Source organism: Leiobunum rupestre, chromosome 5 (genome assembly GCF_980474605.1).
Source record: "Leiobunum rupestre chromosome 5, qqLeiRupe1.1.hap1, whole genome shotgun sequence".
Lineage (NCBI taxonomy): Eukaryota > Metazoa > Arthropoda > Arachnida > Opiliones > Sclerosomatidae > Leiobunum > Leiobunum rupestre.
In genome coordinates, this window is record NC_143388.1 from 47843097 (window position 1) to 47863270 (window position 20174).

The 20174-nt window shown below is 33.9% G+C and overlaps 1 protein-coding gene across 1 annotated transcript in view; it reads left to right on the forward strand.

Annotated features, from left to right (window-relative positions):
- Positions 1-20174, forward strand: part of LOC149945184 (kin of IRRE-like protein 3) — a gene marked incomplete at its 5' end in the record, with an annotated part of 68210 nt that overhangs the window by 8007 nt on the left and 40029 nt on the right. Inside the window, one exon of the mRNA XM_090176418.1 lies at positions 2958-3161. Within this exon, the coding sequence (XP_090032544.1) occupies positions 2958-3161 (204 nt within the window). The remainder of the gene's footprint in view (positions 1-2957; positions 3162-20174) is intronic.

A 20174-nucleotide genomic window follows, 5' to 3' on the forward strand; every position in this document is an offset into this window, starting at 1 on the left:
AAAATTAAAAATCTTTGGATCAAAGAGTGATAAATTTTTAAAAATATATGAACCCATTTCGTAAAGGTTTTTTTTTCAAGTTTCAAATTTTGAAAATTTGGGCTTTTCTAAATTTTGGGTGATTTTAGCGGTTATCGTGATTGTATTTTCTACTAAAAATGCTTTAATACAGGGTGTTTCAAAAGGTTTTGCAAAAATTTTAAGGAGTTGTACCATGAGTTTAAAGAGCGCTGAAGAGCTTCAAAGTGTGACCTAGTAGCCCCTGGAAGTAGGCTGCAACAAGCACAAAACCAAGCAGCAGGGAATTGCGAACATTAAGGTTTGGGTTCGTGTGATAGGTAAAAAAGGAATTTGTAATTGAATCGAGGTAACCAGCGTAAAAAAGTGAACTTAAACAGTATTTAAAGTCCCTGCTTCTTGGTTTTGTGCTTGTTGCAGCCTTCTTCCAGGGGCTAGTAGGCCACACTATGAAGCTCTTTGGCACTCATTTAACACATCGTAAGAAAATGGAGAAAAAAACAGGCATACTTCTCAACTCACTCCCTACAACTACTTAAATTTTTGGAAAAAACGGTTGAAACACCCTGTATAATAAACAGCTTGGCTAATACGCAAGGCACCACCATAGGCATAACTCATCAAGCGGTGTTTAAAGCTTTTAATTCAGGTGGCCGGTTACAATTCGTAGGAGGGTGGAAGCGCTAAGCAACGGCCCGAAACCGTAAACAAAACGCTACACTAAAGCATGGTGTAACATTTAATCTACGAATGAATTTTCGAAAATTAAACAAGTCACATTGACAGCAAGCTGAGACATTTCTGCTTTAAATAATTCTACATTAATAATAACGATTTTTCCATTGATGACGTCATAGAATTGATCCGGGTAAGAAATAACAGAAGATTCGGCTTCTGACGTATACGACGCGACTGCGACAATCGTGTGAATTCGAAAATAGGGGTTTGGCTCAAACTGAGGGAGGTTTTGAAAAGAGGTTTGGTTGTCAGAGAGAAAAGGGAGAGAAATGAAGATTTATGTCGTTAAAGAATACTGGAAACGTTTTACGCGCCTATTTATAGATGGCGCTAAAACGTTAATGTATTTTTTGATTTAACAAATTGTGTTAAATTCTTCTTCCGCATTCTCTATTTTATCATTTCACCCTTCTGCACTCTGCACCTTTAGTCAGCCAGGAACAAGAAAAGAGCTTCCCGGTTACTAACAGGGCCAACTGAGCACAATAATTATTTAAAACTAAAATTAAGAAAACATATTTGCTGGACTTGGTCTTAATATCGGTTTTCAGTGTTCATAATTTAATTACCAATTACTTGACCACCATTTATTACGAAACGTTTCCCTCAATCCGCATTATATAAATACAATTAAATTTTGAAGCAGCTTTAAGCGGTGTGTTGTTTTGAGCGATTGCTCAAATTTGATAAAGGTGTTGCCTCTAAAATAATTTCAACACATTTTAAACCAGGATACACAACTATCAATACTGGTTTTATTTAGGCTATGAATTATTGAGTTAGAAATAAAAACTTAAATGGCAGTTAAAAAAGGCAATAATTAGATTAAATAAGCAGTAGGTAAACTAGATTTAAAAAATTGAAAATGGTAGTTTATTCCGTAGCAGTTACAAAATGAATTTGGCAGTTTTGAATTGGAAACTAGCTGTAACATTTTCTATTAGAATTAAATAACACATTTTATCAGTTTAGTATTTAATTAGAATGTGTACTGTGTCACAACTAGTGTACGTTTCCTCTTTAGGCCATTTGTTTGAGGAGAAGGAAACGCACGAGGTTAGAACGATATTTATTTCCCTGCTTCAGGATACAACGTTTTAAATACCGGATTAACTAATAAGGTTTTTAAAAGTTAACGAAGCTTCAAATCGCTACAAAAAAATTGTATCGAGTTGTCATAATGCAAAAGTCAAACTTTTAGCCAGAGATTCCAACAGTAGACCGGTTTCGCCCTTTTGGGGCTCATCAGTACTGTGGAGGAGCTCTGGCTTTACCCGGAAATCTGCCGATATCAGTAAAACTAATAAACATTAACTATAAATTGCAAAGGACTGTTCACATATAGGGCACTCTGAATGTTTATGAGTTGTCATAATGTTCCATTTAAAGCTAGCCTTTAAACACGCTAACGAAGGGTTGTGTACGAATTTCATTGGACGAGCGTCACGAGCCTTTACGATGGACGTTTTATGGGCGGGGGGAAGACAATTTCCGAATTTTCCCCTTCCGACGGCAGCAAGCGCTAAAGCGTCTAGCCAATGAAAAACGTACACAAGAAAATCCACGACTTTTGACGGGTTGCGTTCTTCTTGTGTGGGGTGTTGTGTTTGTTGCTCCTAGGTGAAACAAACTTCAAACATCTGCAGAAATTTAATAAATTGGAACTTTTCCTTTGCTGATTTTGGCATTTTCACTAAAGACGGCTGTGATTAAAGATGATCGTTTGAAGGAAAATTCAAATTTGATTTTTAACGGAGTTTAAATTCAATTTTAAGAAATGAAGAAGTTAAAGGTAGGCGTGAATAACAGATTCTTGACTACAATACTTCTTCGATAAAACAGTTTTAAAAGATAAAATACCTTACTTCAAAACCAGTTCTCATGTGACGGTAATACACCTCTGTACGGCTCTTTTCACGCGCTCATTATGACGACGGGGCAAGAAGCAAGAATTAGGCGTCAAATACATAGTGACATCTAGCAAAAATGCTTGTTAACTTAAAAGTGGCTCTCTTAAACATTTAGTACGTGAACTAAAGTAGACTCAGTCTTATGCGAAGAGTAATTATACATTTATGATTTAACTTGGTGTTTTTACGGGCGGATAAACAGAGCCACCCAAATCTTGATGGATTATTGTTTTCGCGGTGAAGTACTGATCGAACGGTAGCCCTATTGATTGATCTGTTGTTTTTCTTAAGGAGATCCCTTACCGGCGCTGACGTGGTGGAGAGAATCTGTCTTGTTGGACCAGACCTTTCAACACTACCCCAAAGGAGTGACGAGGAACGATCTGGACATCCCCGTTTTGACGCGTCAAGACTTGATGGCTGTCCTCAGCTGTCGAGCCACCAACAACAACATGACGGCCCCTGAAACCTCCATGGTCACGGTCGATTTGAACTGTATGTCAATTTCTTTCATTTTATAATTTATAAATAACCTAATCGTGCTGTAAAGGAGTTAATTAATCGACAGAGCGCAGCTATTCATCAATTTAAACAAGCGGTGTCATAAAGCTAGATCTTGACCTACACAATTCCAATATCGACTATCAAAAACTTTTCTTTTAAAGTAAATCCTTATAATCTTAACTTAAAAACCTTAAAAAAATAACTGCCATAAACTGGGTGAGCTCGACCTTGAAAAAGATAATTTCCCATTTTTGGATCTTGTAATTCATTTCGAAAATTTTATATTTAATATTAATACTAAAATAATTCCGTTTTATTTTGGTTTCTCAACGACTAAGTTTTCTTTCGCTGAATGTCCGATATTATACATACAGGAAAAGTTTCAAACCAAAAAGTCTTATTGAGTAGCTTTTTCAACCATAACATGTCGAGGTATTTTCGTACGCAAATCGCATTTTAAAACCCAGAATTAATCAAAGAAAACCCTCTCTTTTATAGTAGAAATTTTTCAAAATGGCACTTCTTGAAAGCCATTTCGAAGTCTTAACTTATTTAATAGCGAGGCCGTTGTACAAAAAACAGGATATCCAAGAAAACGACGTAACAAATCTTCGCAAAAAAGTGCAGCGTCATCAGGCAAACTTTTTCACATCCATATTTTAAACATTTCTCCCTTTTGACTGTGAATTCCTACGGTCGTGGAGGGAAAATCGATGCTAATGTAATAATGGTGAAAGCAATCTAGAGGAAATTTTATTAAGACGTACGCCAGCCCAAGCCCCTTCCTCTCTCCCTCGCATTCTCAATTTGCGAAACATCAGCGTGACCTTTTCATCTTTAAGATCGCAGCTGATGTTCCCTGCAAGTTTTTACTTTGACATCTCCACTTAGATTTTCGAAGTTGTTATCTGATCGCCCTTGGGTGGAAGGCTGCCTTTCATTCATTTTCGGAGTTCTCATTATTGGTTAAATGAGGCTCTTAAGTCACAGTCTCTTATTATTACAAGTCTACGAGCGCGCGATACAGTCGCCAGAGGAATAAAGGTTTTTCTAGGGTGCGTGCTAATCGCGCGTGTTATTCATTTTTTTTATATAAACAAAGTCGTCTATGGATAAAATATGTTTTAGCTTATTTTTCAAACGCTAATTTATATTTGAGGTATGCTATTTTATAAAATCTACTACATAATAAATTTACTTGCACCAATAGTGTGCGTGGACATTGAGTATTTCATGAAATTGTGGGTTGTAACCGGCCACTGATTTGTGCGAAAACATTATTTTTTGCTCATTGAAAATTTTATAGATAACATTCTATGAAGTTTGCCAATGAAACTTGGTTTAGTTTTTTTTTCAATTCATGACGTTTTCCTTAGGGATCCAATCATTATACATAATCTAAGAGGGCGAATCTTCATACCTTCATTAGCGTATTCATAAGTCGGCCTGCGGGTGCCCTTGCTCCTATTCAACGATATAAGTTATCTCTTAAGACTATCAAGGCCCCTACGTTTAAATTGGGCATAAAGGCGCGTGTATTCAGCACTAAACAGGCGAGGGAGAGGAGTCTATGCTACCTGGCGGAGCAAAAGAGCAAATCCCGCCTACCCCCCTCATCCCTACCTCCTATACTACCTTTTGCCATCCGGTAGCATGCATTGGGGGATTTGTACATAAGTTTCAAATTTTCCCAACCAGGTGGATTTATGTAGTCAGTTTGGCCAGTCATTTATCTAGCTTTCAAACTTATGGGGCCTTGATAGTCCCATGGTTATCTTAAAACATAACAATTCAACTTGAAACAAAAGTCTAAAAAGGGTATACAGAGATGAATCATTTTAACTTTATATTAGTAAAAAAATTGAAGCATACTAAATATCATTACCAAAATTAAAATTTCAAAAGCATTATTTTACCGTGAATGTACTAATCTCAACCATTAATATCGAACTATATCATTACATTTTATCATTATCATCTGGATCTAGGATGGGCGGTGCCTTTTTGTGTTTTTCGTAATCACTTAAACCAATTAGGAGAGAGGCGTTGACTTGATAGAAATTACTTTTTCGTAATGGCACGTTTTAGACGGCGAAGCCAATTACTTTTAATTCTTAGAAAAAAGTTTCACTACTACCAAATCAGTTAAAAATAATAAATGAAGTTATTTGCTGTCCATATTTTTATCTATTGTCGTACAATCGAAAAGATGAGTCTAGAATTTTACGCTCTAAGACTTGGCAATGAAAACTTGGAAAGATTAAAAACGTTGCTATAAAAATTATTTTTAAGCAGCGGCGGAAACCAAGCCGCATCTATCAAAGCGACTGAGGGCAGACGATGGTTGAAATTAAAACATGCATGATATAAAATATTCCTAAATTCATAAATCAAGAATCTTGTAAGTTATTTTTTGTCTTAGTATAGGTGTGGATAATGCTAATTTGGTACCTTAGTCGCTTATTTTACCACTTCGATCCGCCTATTAAATTCGGTTGTTCTGTCAATATTTGAGGTTGACACTGTCGGCTTTTAAGTAAATTTGGCGGAGTGGTTAGCACTTCCACCAAGTTGCAGCATCAGCAACGGGGTTCGATCCCGGTTTGTGGTACTGGATGAATCTTTCTGCGGTATGTTTGCAAGTATTTTCCTCGCTGATTTTCCCTCGCTTTCCCCTTTCCGTAAAAACTTGTTGAGGTTAACGGCCGGTCAATGATGAATTATTTAGCTAAGCTCGATATTAACGACTCATTGCTGTGCTGAAATAAACGTTTTTGTTAAAATTGGTAAATAAATGTATACGAAACTTAAAAGCAAAACCTGGAATTTAAAGTGTATTTTAAGTTGCCCACCTTGTTTTTCCATAAACGTAGTCGTGTAATTTCATTTTATATATAATTTAATATTTGGATAACCGCCCGAGGAAAAACGAGAACATTTCGAGCTTCTTGGAAACTGCATTAAATCGGGTAGAACGGTTCTTAAGTTAATTTGTTTAAGGTCTTCGAGAATAAAATGAAAACGTGAAACTCGGACGAAATAGATCTTCTAGTCAAAACAAAATAAAATAGACTAACTAAACCGAAAATAGAAGCTAAGCCTAAACATTAAAAACATTCAATTTGTCCGTTTCCGTTCTACAGTCTTCTGTTTCGTACTAAGTCGTTATAATAAATTAATCAGATGTTTTTCCTTTATTGATTGCCTGGTTTATTTCATCAAACTCTGCTGGTGCTATAGTCAAATTTTAACAATTCCGCTGGGAAATAGTGAATTAAACAGTTTAGTTAGTGTGTATACATTTTCGGAAATATTGTTAGGATGTTTCTTAGCGAAAACACATCTAGAATTTTTATCTTAATCTATCGAATTAAGTAAGCCATAAATGTTACTGTTGCTTCTGTTAGATTGACCTGGACCAGGACGTACAACGCGGGGGAGAAACAGAAGTGAACGCAACTTCGACAAAATTTCTTTTAATGGAGAAATTAAATTAAAGAAATGGTAGTAAACTAACCATTTGAACAGCTAATTTGGTCAGCTACACAGATAATATAATCTTTGATTAAGGAATTGTCGTTCGCCCGTTAGAGACTTTTTCAGGGTTAACTTCGAGTTATAAAAAATTAGTTTAGGAGCTACCATATCTAGTAAAGCTGACATGTTTTAATAATAATAAATAAATTGGTTTATTGGCAATTAGTGGCGACTACATTGTAATATGGAAAAGTTGCGAGAGTACTTTTAGGCCTCGCCGAGGCGCTTTTAAACAAAGTTACAGATTTAATACATGGATTTCACAAAAAAAAAGAGAAAAGTCGAGAAAAAAAATAATAACATACAAAAAAATAATTTACATTTAGAACAGGAGTACCAAAAACTACGAACTAGACAAATAAGTTCGAACATGTTTTTTAAGGAATAGCAAACCTTGTAATGTGGGTATATCAAGGGCGAGGGGTCGGACATTCCCAAAAAAAGCGTACGGGATTTCGAAATCTCTGTGATTTCGCGATTTCGGCAAAGATTTCGCGATTTCGTCAAAGATTTCGTGATTTCGTCAGATTTCGCGATTTCGTCAGATTTCGCGATTTCGTCAAAGATTTCGTGATTTCGTCAGATTTCGCGATTTCGTCAAAGATTTTTCGCGATTTCGTGATTTCGTCAGATTTCGAGATTTCGTCAAAGATTTCGTGATTTCGTCAGATTTCGCGATTTCGTCAGATTTCGTCAAAGATTTTTCGTGATTTCGAGATTTCGTCAAAGATTTCGTGATTTCGTCAGATTTCGCGATTTCGTCAAAGATTTCGTGATTTCGTGATTTCGTCAGATTGCGAGATTTCGTCAAAGATTTTTCGCGATTTCGTCAAAGATTTCGCGATTTCGTCGAAGATTTCGCGATTTCGTCGGAGATTTCGCGATTTTGTCAAAGATTTCGCGATTTCGTCGGAGATTTCGCGATTTCGTCAGAGATTTCGCGATTTCGTCAGATTTCGCGATTTCGTCAGATTTTGCGATTTCATCAGATTTCGCGATTTCGTCCAAGATTTCGCGATTTCGTCAAAGATTTCGGGATTTCATAAGATTTTGCGATTTCGTCAGAGATTTTGAAATTTGGTCAGAGAGTTTGCGATTTCGTCGGAGATTTCTTGCGAAGTGTACGGGATTTTGTACAAATGTCCGACCCCTCGATCAAGGGTGTTAAATAAGACGGTTGATTTACAGAAGATTGAGTTTCGTTTTAATTCGGTATTGGCAAAGGGAACTTCTAAGATGTAATTATTTCGCGTAACATATTTCGAGAGAGCACTGAATTTAAAAGGGTTACACATGTTTATTACTAGTGATTTAAAAATAAAAATTAAACAACAATAATTAAAAATTTGGTTTACTGTGAGTACACTCTTAAAAATAAAGGCGTTATAAAGGTGTTTAAGGGTGTTATAATGGTTTAAAAGGGGTGTGAAAATGGTGTATAGCCTCTAGTTAAGGAATGAAAAAGTCTCCAAAGAGTGTTTATAAAGGAGTGACATAGGCTTAAACACCATTATTACACCTTTTGTGGGAGTTACACTACACCCTTTAGGGCAAAAGTAAGGTGTTAAAAGAGAATATAATAGAGATGTTTTATCTTACAAAAAAGGTGTTTAGGGACACCTTTAAAAGCGCCCTTGTAAAGGATTACCTCTACACCCTATATTACGAATATTGAAAAAAATGGTATTAAAAGCACCTTTTAGGAAGGTATAGTTACTCTTTTTATACTGTTAAAAACCCCCTTTTGAAGATCGAAGTGACACCCATAAATGATTAAATTACACCATTTATGTTCTAATTAACACCTTTAAAGATCTTAATTAACACTTCTCGGGATCGAAATTAACACCGATTTGCCAAAATGTTAATACGCCTTTTTAAGAGTTAAATCACACCTTTAATAGTGTAAATAAGCCCTTTTGTTACAGTAAAATCACACGTTTAAAAGTGTTAATACGCCTTTTTAAGAGTTAAATCACACCTTTAATAGTGTAAATAAGCCCTTTTGTTACAGTAAAATCACACGTTTAAAAGTGTTAATACGCCTTTTTAAGAGTTTAATAGCACCTTTTAAGGTGTTAATAAGCCCTTTTGTTAGAGTTAAATAACACCTTTAAAAGTGTTATTACGCCCTTTATAAGAGTTTAATAGCACCTTTTAAGGTGTTAATAAGCCCTTTTGTTAGAGTTAAATAATACCTTTGAAAGTGTTACTACGCCCTTTATAAGAGTTAAATAGCACCTTTTAAGGTGTTAATAGGCCCTTTTGTTAGAGTTTAATAACACCTTTAAAAGTGTTATTACGCCCTTTATAAGGGTTAAATAGCATCTTTTAAGGTGTTAATAGGCCCTTTTGTTAGAGTTAAATAACACCTTTAAAAGTGTTAATACGCCTTTTTAAGAGTTTAATAGCACCTTTTAAGGTGTTAATAAGCCCTTTTGTTAGAGTTAAATAACACCTTTGAAAGTGTTACTACGCCCTTTATAAGAGTTAAATAGCACCTTTAAAGGTGTTAATAGGCCCTTTTGTTAGAGTTAAATAACACCTTTGAAAGTGTTAATACGCTCTTTTTAAGAGTTAAATAGCATATTTAAAGGTGTTAATAGGCCCCTTTGTTAGAGGTAAATAACACCTTTAAAAGTGTTAATACATCCTTTTTAAGAATTAAATCACACCTTTAAACGTGTTAATACGCCCATTTGTAGAGTTAAATCACACATTTAATACTACACATTTAAGCACATCGTTAACTAGAGATTTTTCATAATTCTTTATTAACTAAAACATGGTGTAATTGTTTACCATTTTACACGGTTAGGTGTAGTTAATCCCAATAAGGGTTTTCCTAGAAAGATAACGTTTCTGTCAAAAATGGATTAAATGACAATCAAAAATCGAATAATTGCACAAATAACTATCTAGTCTTATAATGTGCATTTTCATTAACGCTTACCGTGCCAAAATGTTTCATTACGTGTTTAAAATAAATGTATTTTTATTTATATATATATATATTTTGTAAATATTAGTGAATAATTATCTGTTTTTAAATGTTATTGGAATTTCAATTTAACTTATTGTTTAATTTTCTTATTGGTTTAAGCAAGTAGTGTTAAAATTTCTATAAAATGCGAATTAAAGAAGAAATAATGACCTATAAATATCATGTTTTTGATTGATAGTGACACCTATAATCACGTTAGTGTCAATTTTTGAGTTCTTGCTTGAAAATCTACAACGCCTGGGCCAATGAAATGATCCACAACCCCAAATTTGCCCATTGCGCAAAGCGTATCAACATCCGTGAATTCTATATAACAGAGCTGGTCCGAGATGGTCAGCCATTACGCCTCAAGTATAATATCTTCATCGAGGGTGATTAGTTAAAAAAAACACGAAAACAATATTTTTCCCTGCTTAAGCTATAAGTTTTTTATACATATTTTATCTCTCCGTCATTCGGTTTTTTAACCGATTTTATCTATCCGTCATTCGGTTTTTTAACACATAAGAATACTTTTTTTTACACGTTTGGTTTTCGGTATAAAACACCCTGGCATTATTGTTCGTTGTCGCAGTTTTATTTACGTCGTAAGTGTAGTCGGTGCCTTGTTGCGTTGCTTTAGTAATACTGAATTTTAAAAACTCTCGATTACTTTGCCGTGCTGAAAACTTTAGCACTTTCTTCATTGAAAAACCACTTCTTCGAACTAGTTTAATTGAAACCATGTGAAATGAAAAAATATATATTAATTTAAAAATGAATATCAATTTGTATTCAACTACACTAGTGTTTTGTATTTTCACTGTTTCTATTGGTAAAATAGTATTTATTAGAAACACAATTCCTTTAACAATCTTTCAAGGGTGTTTTTCAAACCAACAAAAGGTGTTATTGAACACTTGAATATGGCATACTAAAACCATTACAATTGTTAGTGAGCTATTAGGTGCAATGTACTTTTAAAAAGGTCATTTAAGCCGATTTATAGGTTGATTTATTTATTAAAGGTGTGCTTTTACTCTGTAAGGGGCATATTTACACCTTTAAAACAGTGATTTTACTCCTTAAATGGGCATATTTAGAAAATCTAAAGGTGTGATTAAAGTCTTACCAGGTGCAACTAAGCTGTTTTAAAGTGTGCATTTACACCATTGAAAGTGTGATTGCACTCTTTAAAAAGGTGTTTTTACACTTCTGTAGGTATTATTTATCTCTTACCAAGTGAAATTTCTCTGTTTTAAAGTGAGCATTTACACCTTTAAAAGGGTGATTTTACTTTTTAAAAGAACCTCATTACACCTCTGCAGGTGCGATTCAACTCTTATCAGGTGCAATTTGTATCTTTTAAAATGCGCATCTACACCTTTTATATTGTGATTGTACACTTTAAAGGTGAGATGTAACTCTCACCAGGCGCAAATTACACCTTTAAGAGTGTAAATTTATTATTTAAAGTTGTTCTATAACTTTTTAAAAGGGTTTTGAACTCCTTCACGGGTTCGATTTTACCTTTTAATACGCGTATTGCCACCTTTGAAGTCATGATTTAATGCTTTAAGGTGCAAAATGACTCTTTAAATGTGTATATTCTGCGGCCAAAAGGTATACATTGTAATTGTATATTTTTAAAGGTGTAGTTACTGCCGCAAAAGGGTGCAATTGCATACATTTAAAGGTGTAGTTTCTTTTGCAAACAGGAGTATTTTCGTTTAAAAAGGTGTACTTGGTATCCCGAAAGGGAGTACATTAAGTATCTGGAAGGTGTCATATTTGTGGCGAAGAAAAAGGTGTTATGAAGCACCCGTTTTTTTAAGAGTGTGTGTTTAATGATTTAAATAGTGGAGAAGAATGATCGTGGCTACTTTTATTTTCGATAATTCGGATACTCCGCTTTTGAAGCTTAAATAAACGAATTAGATTCATATCTGAAGTGTTTCCCGAAATAAAATAAAGATGAAGGTATACAAGATTTCTTTGTCATTAGGTATATATTGGAGGAAAGTTTTTTGGCTATGCTATCAGTGTGCGTATTCCACGAGAGTCGGTGGTCGAACTAAAGACCTAGATATTTATAAGAGCTAACTTTTTTAACAAATTATCTCCTATTTTAATCACGTATTCATTATCCCTGGGTTTATTTTTATTTAGAAATATAAAATAGACAGATTTATTTTCGTTTAGTTTTATGAAATTATTCATAAACCAGGTTTTAATTTTTTCTAGTTACTGATTTATTTTATAGACTATTGCGTTGAGATTCGGACCGCCAAGTAATACTAGGGTATCATCGGCGTCAAGCGTATAATGGATTTGGATAGATCAGTTGATGGTTTGTCATTAATATATATATTAAAAAAGGGGGGATAGAATTGTGAATTGGGGTACTCCTTGTGTAGTTAATTTTTAGAGGAGATCAATCGATTTAATTTCGTCTGACAGGTTCTAATTTTTAAATAAGGCTTCAGCCAATCAAAGGCTCTACCTATAATTCCCATTATTGCTAATTTCGCCAGAATTCGTGGATGGTTCACAAAATCAAAGGCTTTTTTAAGATCGAGGAATACCCCGATCGCGTAATTATGAGTGACTAGCCAGTTCAGGATATTTTTAAATACATTTGAAAGAGCCGAATCAATGCTGGAATTATTTCGAAAACCGAACTGTTTATCCGAAAGACGGTTCAATTTATCAATATATTTTTTGTGCCTAAAAAATTATTTGTCGAATCTTTTAGCGAATATTGATAGTGAACATATATGTCTTTAGCTGTTAGGAGAAAGTTTGTCACCCTTCTTAAAAACTGGAATATAAATACCCTGTTTGAGGGTATCGGGATATACGCCATTTGTGAGAGAGAGATTAACAAGATATAGCAATGGCTAAGTGATTAGGTTTATTGTCTTTTTTATATAATTTTGACAGAAATACCGTCATATCCTGGCGCTGAATTATTTTTTAGTGTTTTAATGACATTAGTTAGATCATTTTCAGTGACGTCAAAGAGTACCATTGAATTTAAAGTTTGTTTTATGTTATCTAGGTTACTGTCTATGTTAACTTGGGGCGCAATCGGGGCTGAGTAAAGAAGTTATTGAATACATCTGGGTTTAAATTTAAAGAAGTGTTATAGACTTGGTTGGTTTTTTCCATAGTAGTTTGTTGATAATTTTCCATTGGATTGAGAACCTAGGAGCTCTCGATAGTATTTCGTTCTAGCATTTTTTATTGCGTTGTTACAAATGTTCAAATTTGGTTTATATATTATATATTATATATACCAGTAGGACATCTAGAGGCTTTAGTTCTAAGTTTATTTTTTCTTTAATTAAATATAAAAGTTCCTTTGTAATCCAATTATGTGAATCACTATCGTGGACCTCTATCATAGGAAACGATTTAGTTTTTAAGTTAATAAAGGTGTCAAACAATTCATTAAATGCTATGTTGATATTGCTCTATTTATAGATGTTTTGCCAGGAAACTACAGATAATTGTCTGGTGAATTTTTCAATATTACCCTGTGATAGGTTTCGACTCATGTTTTTTTTCTTTTAGCGGGAGAGTTATTAGTTTCCCATTCGATATAAAGTGGAAAGTAAAATTAAAACCAAACTTATATTAATATTTCTTCTATTCGCAAACAAAAGTTTGAGTAGTGCCACCAACCGGAGTCTATATGAAGTAAGTTTGAGGGGATAGGAACCGAAGCCAGATATCCAAAGTGGTTAGATCAACTGATTTTCCGAACAGATTTTCGTGTCTGAAAATAAAAAACTCAAGGCTTAACAATTCCCGAACTTACTTCGTTACTACTTTGGTTTTTTTTTAGTGCTTTGCAAGTTTTATTAACAAATGGACGTTTAAATAAAGAGGATCTGGCAGATGTAGGAACATTAATAGGTGTTTTAAGTCTTTCAATTGTGTGTTCAAAAACTAACTCCCAAGTGTAACTTTGGAATAGGGAAGGATAATTGGCACGCCTTTTAATTAATAACTACATAAAAAATTTAAATTTTTTCCAGAGCGGAATGGTTTCGTTATTGTTTAGAAATGAGAAGAACACTACCAAAATTTTAATTTTATTACCCAGGCCATTAGAGATTTTAGGATAAAAGTGTATCCGAGCTAAATTAAAATAAATTTTTAAATAATTTTAACAAATATATCGAAAAGTCTAATAAAAAAGTGACATATTCAAGCTTTCTGTTTAGAGATAAATTTAGCATCCACTCTCGAGACAGCGACAGTTTGATGACTTCGCGCACAATTAGCCAACTTCATAGTTAGAGTACTTTCGACAAGGAATATTAAAAAATATATATTAATTCACAAGTTTTCTGAACAACTGGCTTTATCCCAAATTCTTGACGTGAGCCCGGATTAATTTCTTTATTTAATTTTATACGTAATTTTTGTCTTTCACACTCAAATGGAAATCGTCGGATTTAATGAGTCGTTATTTTCCTTTTTTTCGTTTATATATTCCTTAATTAAGTTAAGTCCCCCAAAGCGAGGGTTTCACTAATTATCAGATACATATTTTTATATATCTTTGAAATTACTGGCGCGCATCGTAAAATTAAACAAGAGTTCGCTAATTACAGGGAAGGGACAGAGGATAGCTAATTGTACATCACAATCAATAAGCTGGAAATTCGGCTAATCTAGTTTGTGCTTTGCTCCTAGATTACACTTTCAACCTCAATTACGTTTAGTTTTCTGACTCCGGATCTACAGAAGTCATTAGAAATAATCAGTGTCGATTGAAAAATCATTTACATACTATGTTACTTACAAGGAGACAGCCCGAAGTGTAACCCACCGATTTTATTCAAACTCGGGGGATTGGTAGACCTTTATGTAACTTTAAAAACCCTAAAGGGAATTTATTGAATGGGCAACCGTTTTGCCATGGCAACGAAAAATGTTTTCGACAACAACAAATGGAAATTTTCCCATTGAAAATAACATGGGATTCTGACCAATTCCTAGGACCCCCCCCCCTGTGAAAAATTTTAACAAATTTCAAAATTTCGAAAATGCCAAAAATTGAAAAAATAGATAAAAGTTGACATAAAAAACATTAAAACTGATCAACTTTTGATCAATGTGATGTCAAAATCCCATGTTTTTTCAACGGGAAAATTTAATATTTTGTGTTGTCAAAAACATTTTTCGTTGCCATGGTAAAACGGTTGCCCATTGAATAAATTCCCTTAAAGATTTTTCAATTTACATGAAGGTCTACCAATCCCCCGAGTTTGAACAAAATCGGTGGATTACACTTCGGGATGTCTCCTTGTTAGTTTCTCTGCTGTTATTTTTGATGTTACAAATCTCGAGAAATCTCTTTTTTCTCATTTACAATAAAAACTAACTCTATATAATTACTTTATATACGTAGATAAATACAAGAATATTTCTATATAACTGTCTATATAATAAATAAATTAATTTTGTTTGACGCTTGCGCTGAAGTACTCCTAAGATCAAACAGTGGCCATAATAACTTTTCTAAGGTTCGTCAGTAGACCCTATTCGAAGGAGTATAACACCCCTAAAATCAAATTTAGTCCATCCCCATTTTTGAAAAAGCCTCCGCAAAACTGTAAATTATATAACCAAGGCAGCTCCTATGCTCTATGGTGTTATAGTTATCATAATAAGATTTAAATTTTAATCGCGGTTCATCATTTCAGGGCGGTACGATAGACTGGAATATAAAGCCAATATATTTATGGCTTCTATGCACAAGTTAACATTGGTTTCCAAGCTTTATGAAATACGGTTCAGCGACCGGCTTGCCACCATTTGGTAATTACAGTGCGACATATGTAGCACACCTTTAAAAGGGAGGGTTAAAATTTTTTGTGGGGCATAGAGAATCTCATACTCTTGCTGGTTAAAAAAACATACAGTGGTAATTGGCGTTTGTTTTGTTAATAAGAATTCGTAACGCTCATTGACTGACTGTTTTTCAATATATATTTTCTACTAGTGTTTAGAGCGGTAGGTTATTCAGATGGAAGTTTTCAGATACATTAAGGTAATTGGCAAGGACGTATATAAGGGGGGGGTTAGGGTTGTTTAGGACTCGATTCCTTCCTTACGAAAGGTGCGCAACGTTAAAGCACGAGTAAGCCGCGACGATTTCCCCTTAGCTTCACCTCATTGCACCAAAAATAAATAGTGTCGATTGCTGCTGCCATCTACCGCGTAAATGTTCAAACTGGCGAGAAAAAAATAAGAGGGAGGGGTTATTTTGGAAGCGACGGGTGGTGGTCGGGAAGAAAGTAGGTCTACAGGTTAATTTTCATATCAATCGATATATAGGCGGGGAGTCGTACGTCCGAGCGTACGTCAGTCAAAAGAAATTGACCAACCACGCGGTCTGACCAGTCTGATATCTCCCGCATAGCTAGCGCCCTCTCTTGACAAAATATTTTTCCGAAAAAGCTATACAGGGAAGCTAATGGGAAATCGTCGCGGCTTACTCATGCTTTAAGAAATAAACAGTAAGACGTAAAACTGAATTTAAATTTTAAAAAACTTCGTTTGATACACGTGCGGAAATGTCATTGTCACTTATCCCAAGTCTAGCCAGTACTTTAAATATGCGTTATTGCTAACGAAAAATTTCGAGCTCGCTGCGCTCGCGATTTCATCTGGTTGTGTTATAACTTGCCCCCCCCCCTTAGACCTTCTATATCTACGTGCTTGGTAATTGGATACTCAGATCAGGATAATCTATTGTATTCTTTCACCCAGCAGTCTTATTTCTAATTTTACGAAGTATTAATAATAATAATATTAAGAGCTAGGCTAATACCCAAGGCACTGCCTTAGGTCCAAGTCATCTGGCGACTTTTTTGCCTTTAATTAAAGTGGTGGCAAGCCCTTCATGACACACGAGCCAACAGCTCCCTACTTTAACTATTATTGTTAACCTCTACAAGTATGAACTGTTCTCTGCTTTATACGTGTAGTGGAAAATAAATCCAACTAAACGAGTAAGAAAGTATTCTAAATGAGGAATATAGAAAATCGATAACTGTGAGGTATCTGAAATCCATTCACAATCTGTTTGTCCGCTTACAATGAATTCAGATTAGTTTATGGTTTAAACTATTAAGGTTGCATTTTTGACCAATTTCAACTGATCTGAAATCTGAGCTGATAATCTGATATTTTATTTATCACAATTAATTTTTCTATTCAGATAACGCAAATGGTACCTGAGAACCAGTTGGAAGCACAAGTTTCTAGAACCTTTTTATAAATGTGCTTTTGCGCTCGCTAGTATTAAAATAAAATAGTTATAAGTAAAGGAGAAAAAGGAAACTACAATCTTCCAATGTTTTCCGAGTTTAACCGCAAATCATACTGAACAAAATTTAATTAATAGTGAAAAAATTAGCGTCTCTTCGTTGATAGGCAACTGGCAATTCCACAGTTTTCAGAAAGTCAAAAAGAAGCTTTCAATAAAATTGATAAAATTTTAAGCTCACAGTAGATTAACAGCAGACATTTTGTTTCCGGATTTCGTGAAATTGAAGTGACCGATTACGGTACAGCTAGTGTAGGTTGGGCTGCCAGCCAATTTGGTTTGAATGGTAAGAGTTTCAACATTAATAATAGTGTTTGCTTAAGTTCGAATCGATTTGGACTCTAATGACAAAATCTATCGTTCCGCGATCTAATCTTTTCTACTCTGTCCAAAATAACAAATCGTAAAGATATCTCATCTCTGAATTTCATTAATAATCGATAAAACAAAATCGATCTCAAATGAAAGAAATGGTCATAAATTTTATTAAAAATGTCATTTTATCAAATTGTTTGCCCCATTGGTCTTTGTGAAATTCGCTTAAATATTAGCGGAAAATCAGTTTTATTATTAGAATTATCCAAATTTATCTAATAACAATATTAAAATTGTAATAAAATAAAATAAATAATATTCAATATTTATAACAGCGGGATCATTTATTGAAATTATAATAAAAATAAAAAATAAATTATAGTCAACAATTACAACAGCAGCTATAGTTATTGAAATTATTGTAGTTATATCATTAATAATAATTACAATTATAATAATTATACCTGATATTGTAAACACGAGATACTGTTTTCCCTAAACGTAGGGTACTCTTTGGCGAGTAACTTTCCCGCGCCAGGTGGCGTTCTAGTCTTCGGATATCGACCATTGGTCGTATTTTAAAATTCAGGGTGCTTCTTCTTCATTAGCGTTTCGGCTTTTCGAAATATCATGCGTGGACAGCGCGAGGATCGATATTGGACTCATTACTATTCAAAGAGGGCGCTCTCATGAGGGTTAAAATGTCCCCTATTAGCCATGTATAATGTTTGTCTGTTTGAAAATTTAATTACACTAGTCAGAAACGACGATGCGAAGCTCGGCTTACGTTAAAGTGCACGAGAATGGTGCCACTGCCTGCGCGCTCTAAATAATAATAGCGCCTTTTGAATTACTGATGACTTTCAGTCGTTAAAGGATGATTTCCATTGTACGACCAATTAAGCCTTTTTCTGGAAATAACTTGGAAAGAAACGTGATAAAAAGGATGTCCTAAGTTATCCGAATTTAATTCCAAAAAACACCACCATTTTACCAATTTTAAAATTTTAAAGATTTCAAGTTTAGTGAAAAGAGTAAATATTAAAATAATCAATTGGATCTACGGGGAAAAATCGATAAGAAAAGAGGATTTAAGGGAGTGAGATTTGACAAAATCCAACTATATTTTTAAATTAAAGTTAATTTTATTTAAAAATCTATATGTATCGTCCTTGAAAATCGTAATCTAAATATAAAGAGCTTGGCATTTTCTGTTTATTAACATACCTTGCGCATAGGCAAATGTGGGTTCTTTGGCAGCTAAGCGATTTTTCGTCATCTTTAAAAAAGGCCGCCAGTTTGAAACGCGAGTTCTTATTGCTAAGAAAAAGTAGCTGGGATAATACCCAAAGCATAGTATTTAAACAGTTACCACTATTGAGACTTCAATACTATCTTCCAAATTAATAAAACTACACAATTGAAGCTTAGGGTCAGTTAGACCAAGCAGAAAAGTTGTCATGAAATTTTTTAGGGATCGCCTTTTTTATTTTTCTAAAGCCAGCAAAAAAATTATCTGCTCTCTGTAATACATTTCTGAAGTAAAAAAAAAATAAAATAAAAGCTAACTGAAAATGTTAGTTTTTTTAATTTTTGGGCCCCCTTGGTTGGATTTACGTTCTTTATGTAAATTAAAACTAATGCCTCAGTCAATCAAGCCTACCCCATGGCACTGCGACTGTACGATAAAAAAAATTTTAAACCTTTTTTAGGCAAATCCGAACCATTTAATAAATTTTAGGTTGGCATTCAATTAAGTATATCAAATTTGATTTTCAAGTACATAAAAGGTTTGGGACTTAAATATTTCTTTAACCTTTAAGTATAAGAATATTCTAAATTCAAAGAGTTACAATACCGTTAAAAAGGCGTTTTCTACTCAAAACATTTTGGGCTTTTGTTAAGCGACAAAAAGCAGATTATTTTGGTCAATATTCCACTCTTAAACGGCTCCGTTGTTCTACAAGTGTAACTTGAAATAAGCAGTCGGTAAAATTCTGAACTTTAAAACTCTCAACAGCGAAACACTGTTGGAAAACGACGACAATATAAAAGTGCCATTTAATTTGGTACCTGTATTTTCTAAATCACCAAACAATTGGCCGATTTTTGTATAAACTTAAGTGGCCTACCTGAAATGACTTATTTTAAAAGGCTTAGGAATATTATAAATGGAATAATAAAACAGAATTGAAATATATTTATTTCACTGCATACAATGGTTTGTTTTAGAAAGTTGAACCAATAAAAGCGATATTGTTTAATTATCGTATTTAGCTAAAAACGTTTATTAAAACTCCTTTATTTCTAAAAGGGAAAGACAATTTGAGTTAATAACAAGTTAGCAAGCCAAAATATACTTATCCTCGGAAGAATTGTCCCTAGTTGTATTAATTTATCGAGATGACCCTTAATGATATATCACCGCAATTTAGAGTTATTTACTGAAAACGTAATCCTGGTTTGATCCCACCCGGTATAAAATTTTAATTATAATAAAAATAATTGAGACGAAACAACCGAAATTAATTTATTCAGAATATTATAAACTAAGTAGTTACAACAGTGAGTTAGACGTACTAAAACAATGCACAATTGAGTTTAACCCTCTTAACAGTAAAAGTTTATCAATTAATACGAAGCCAATTTCAATGAAAGAGATATCTACAGAGGGTACTTGTTATTAGTTTTCTCACTTACGCAATACTTGACGCATCTTTAACGCTCATTTTATTTCAACACTCGCCCATGATGAAGATAACCTCGGTAAAACCGATACCCTTTCTTAGTTCTTCTTTAGATAAACCCTCGTCTCCTGCCA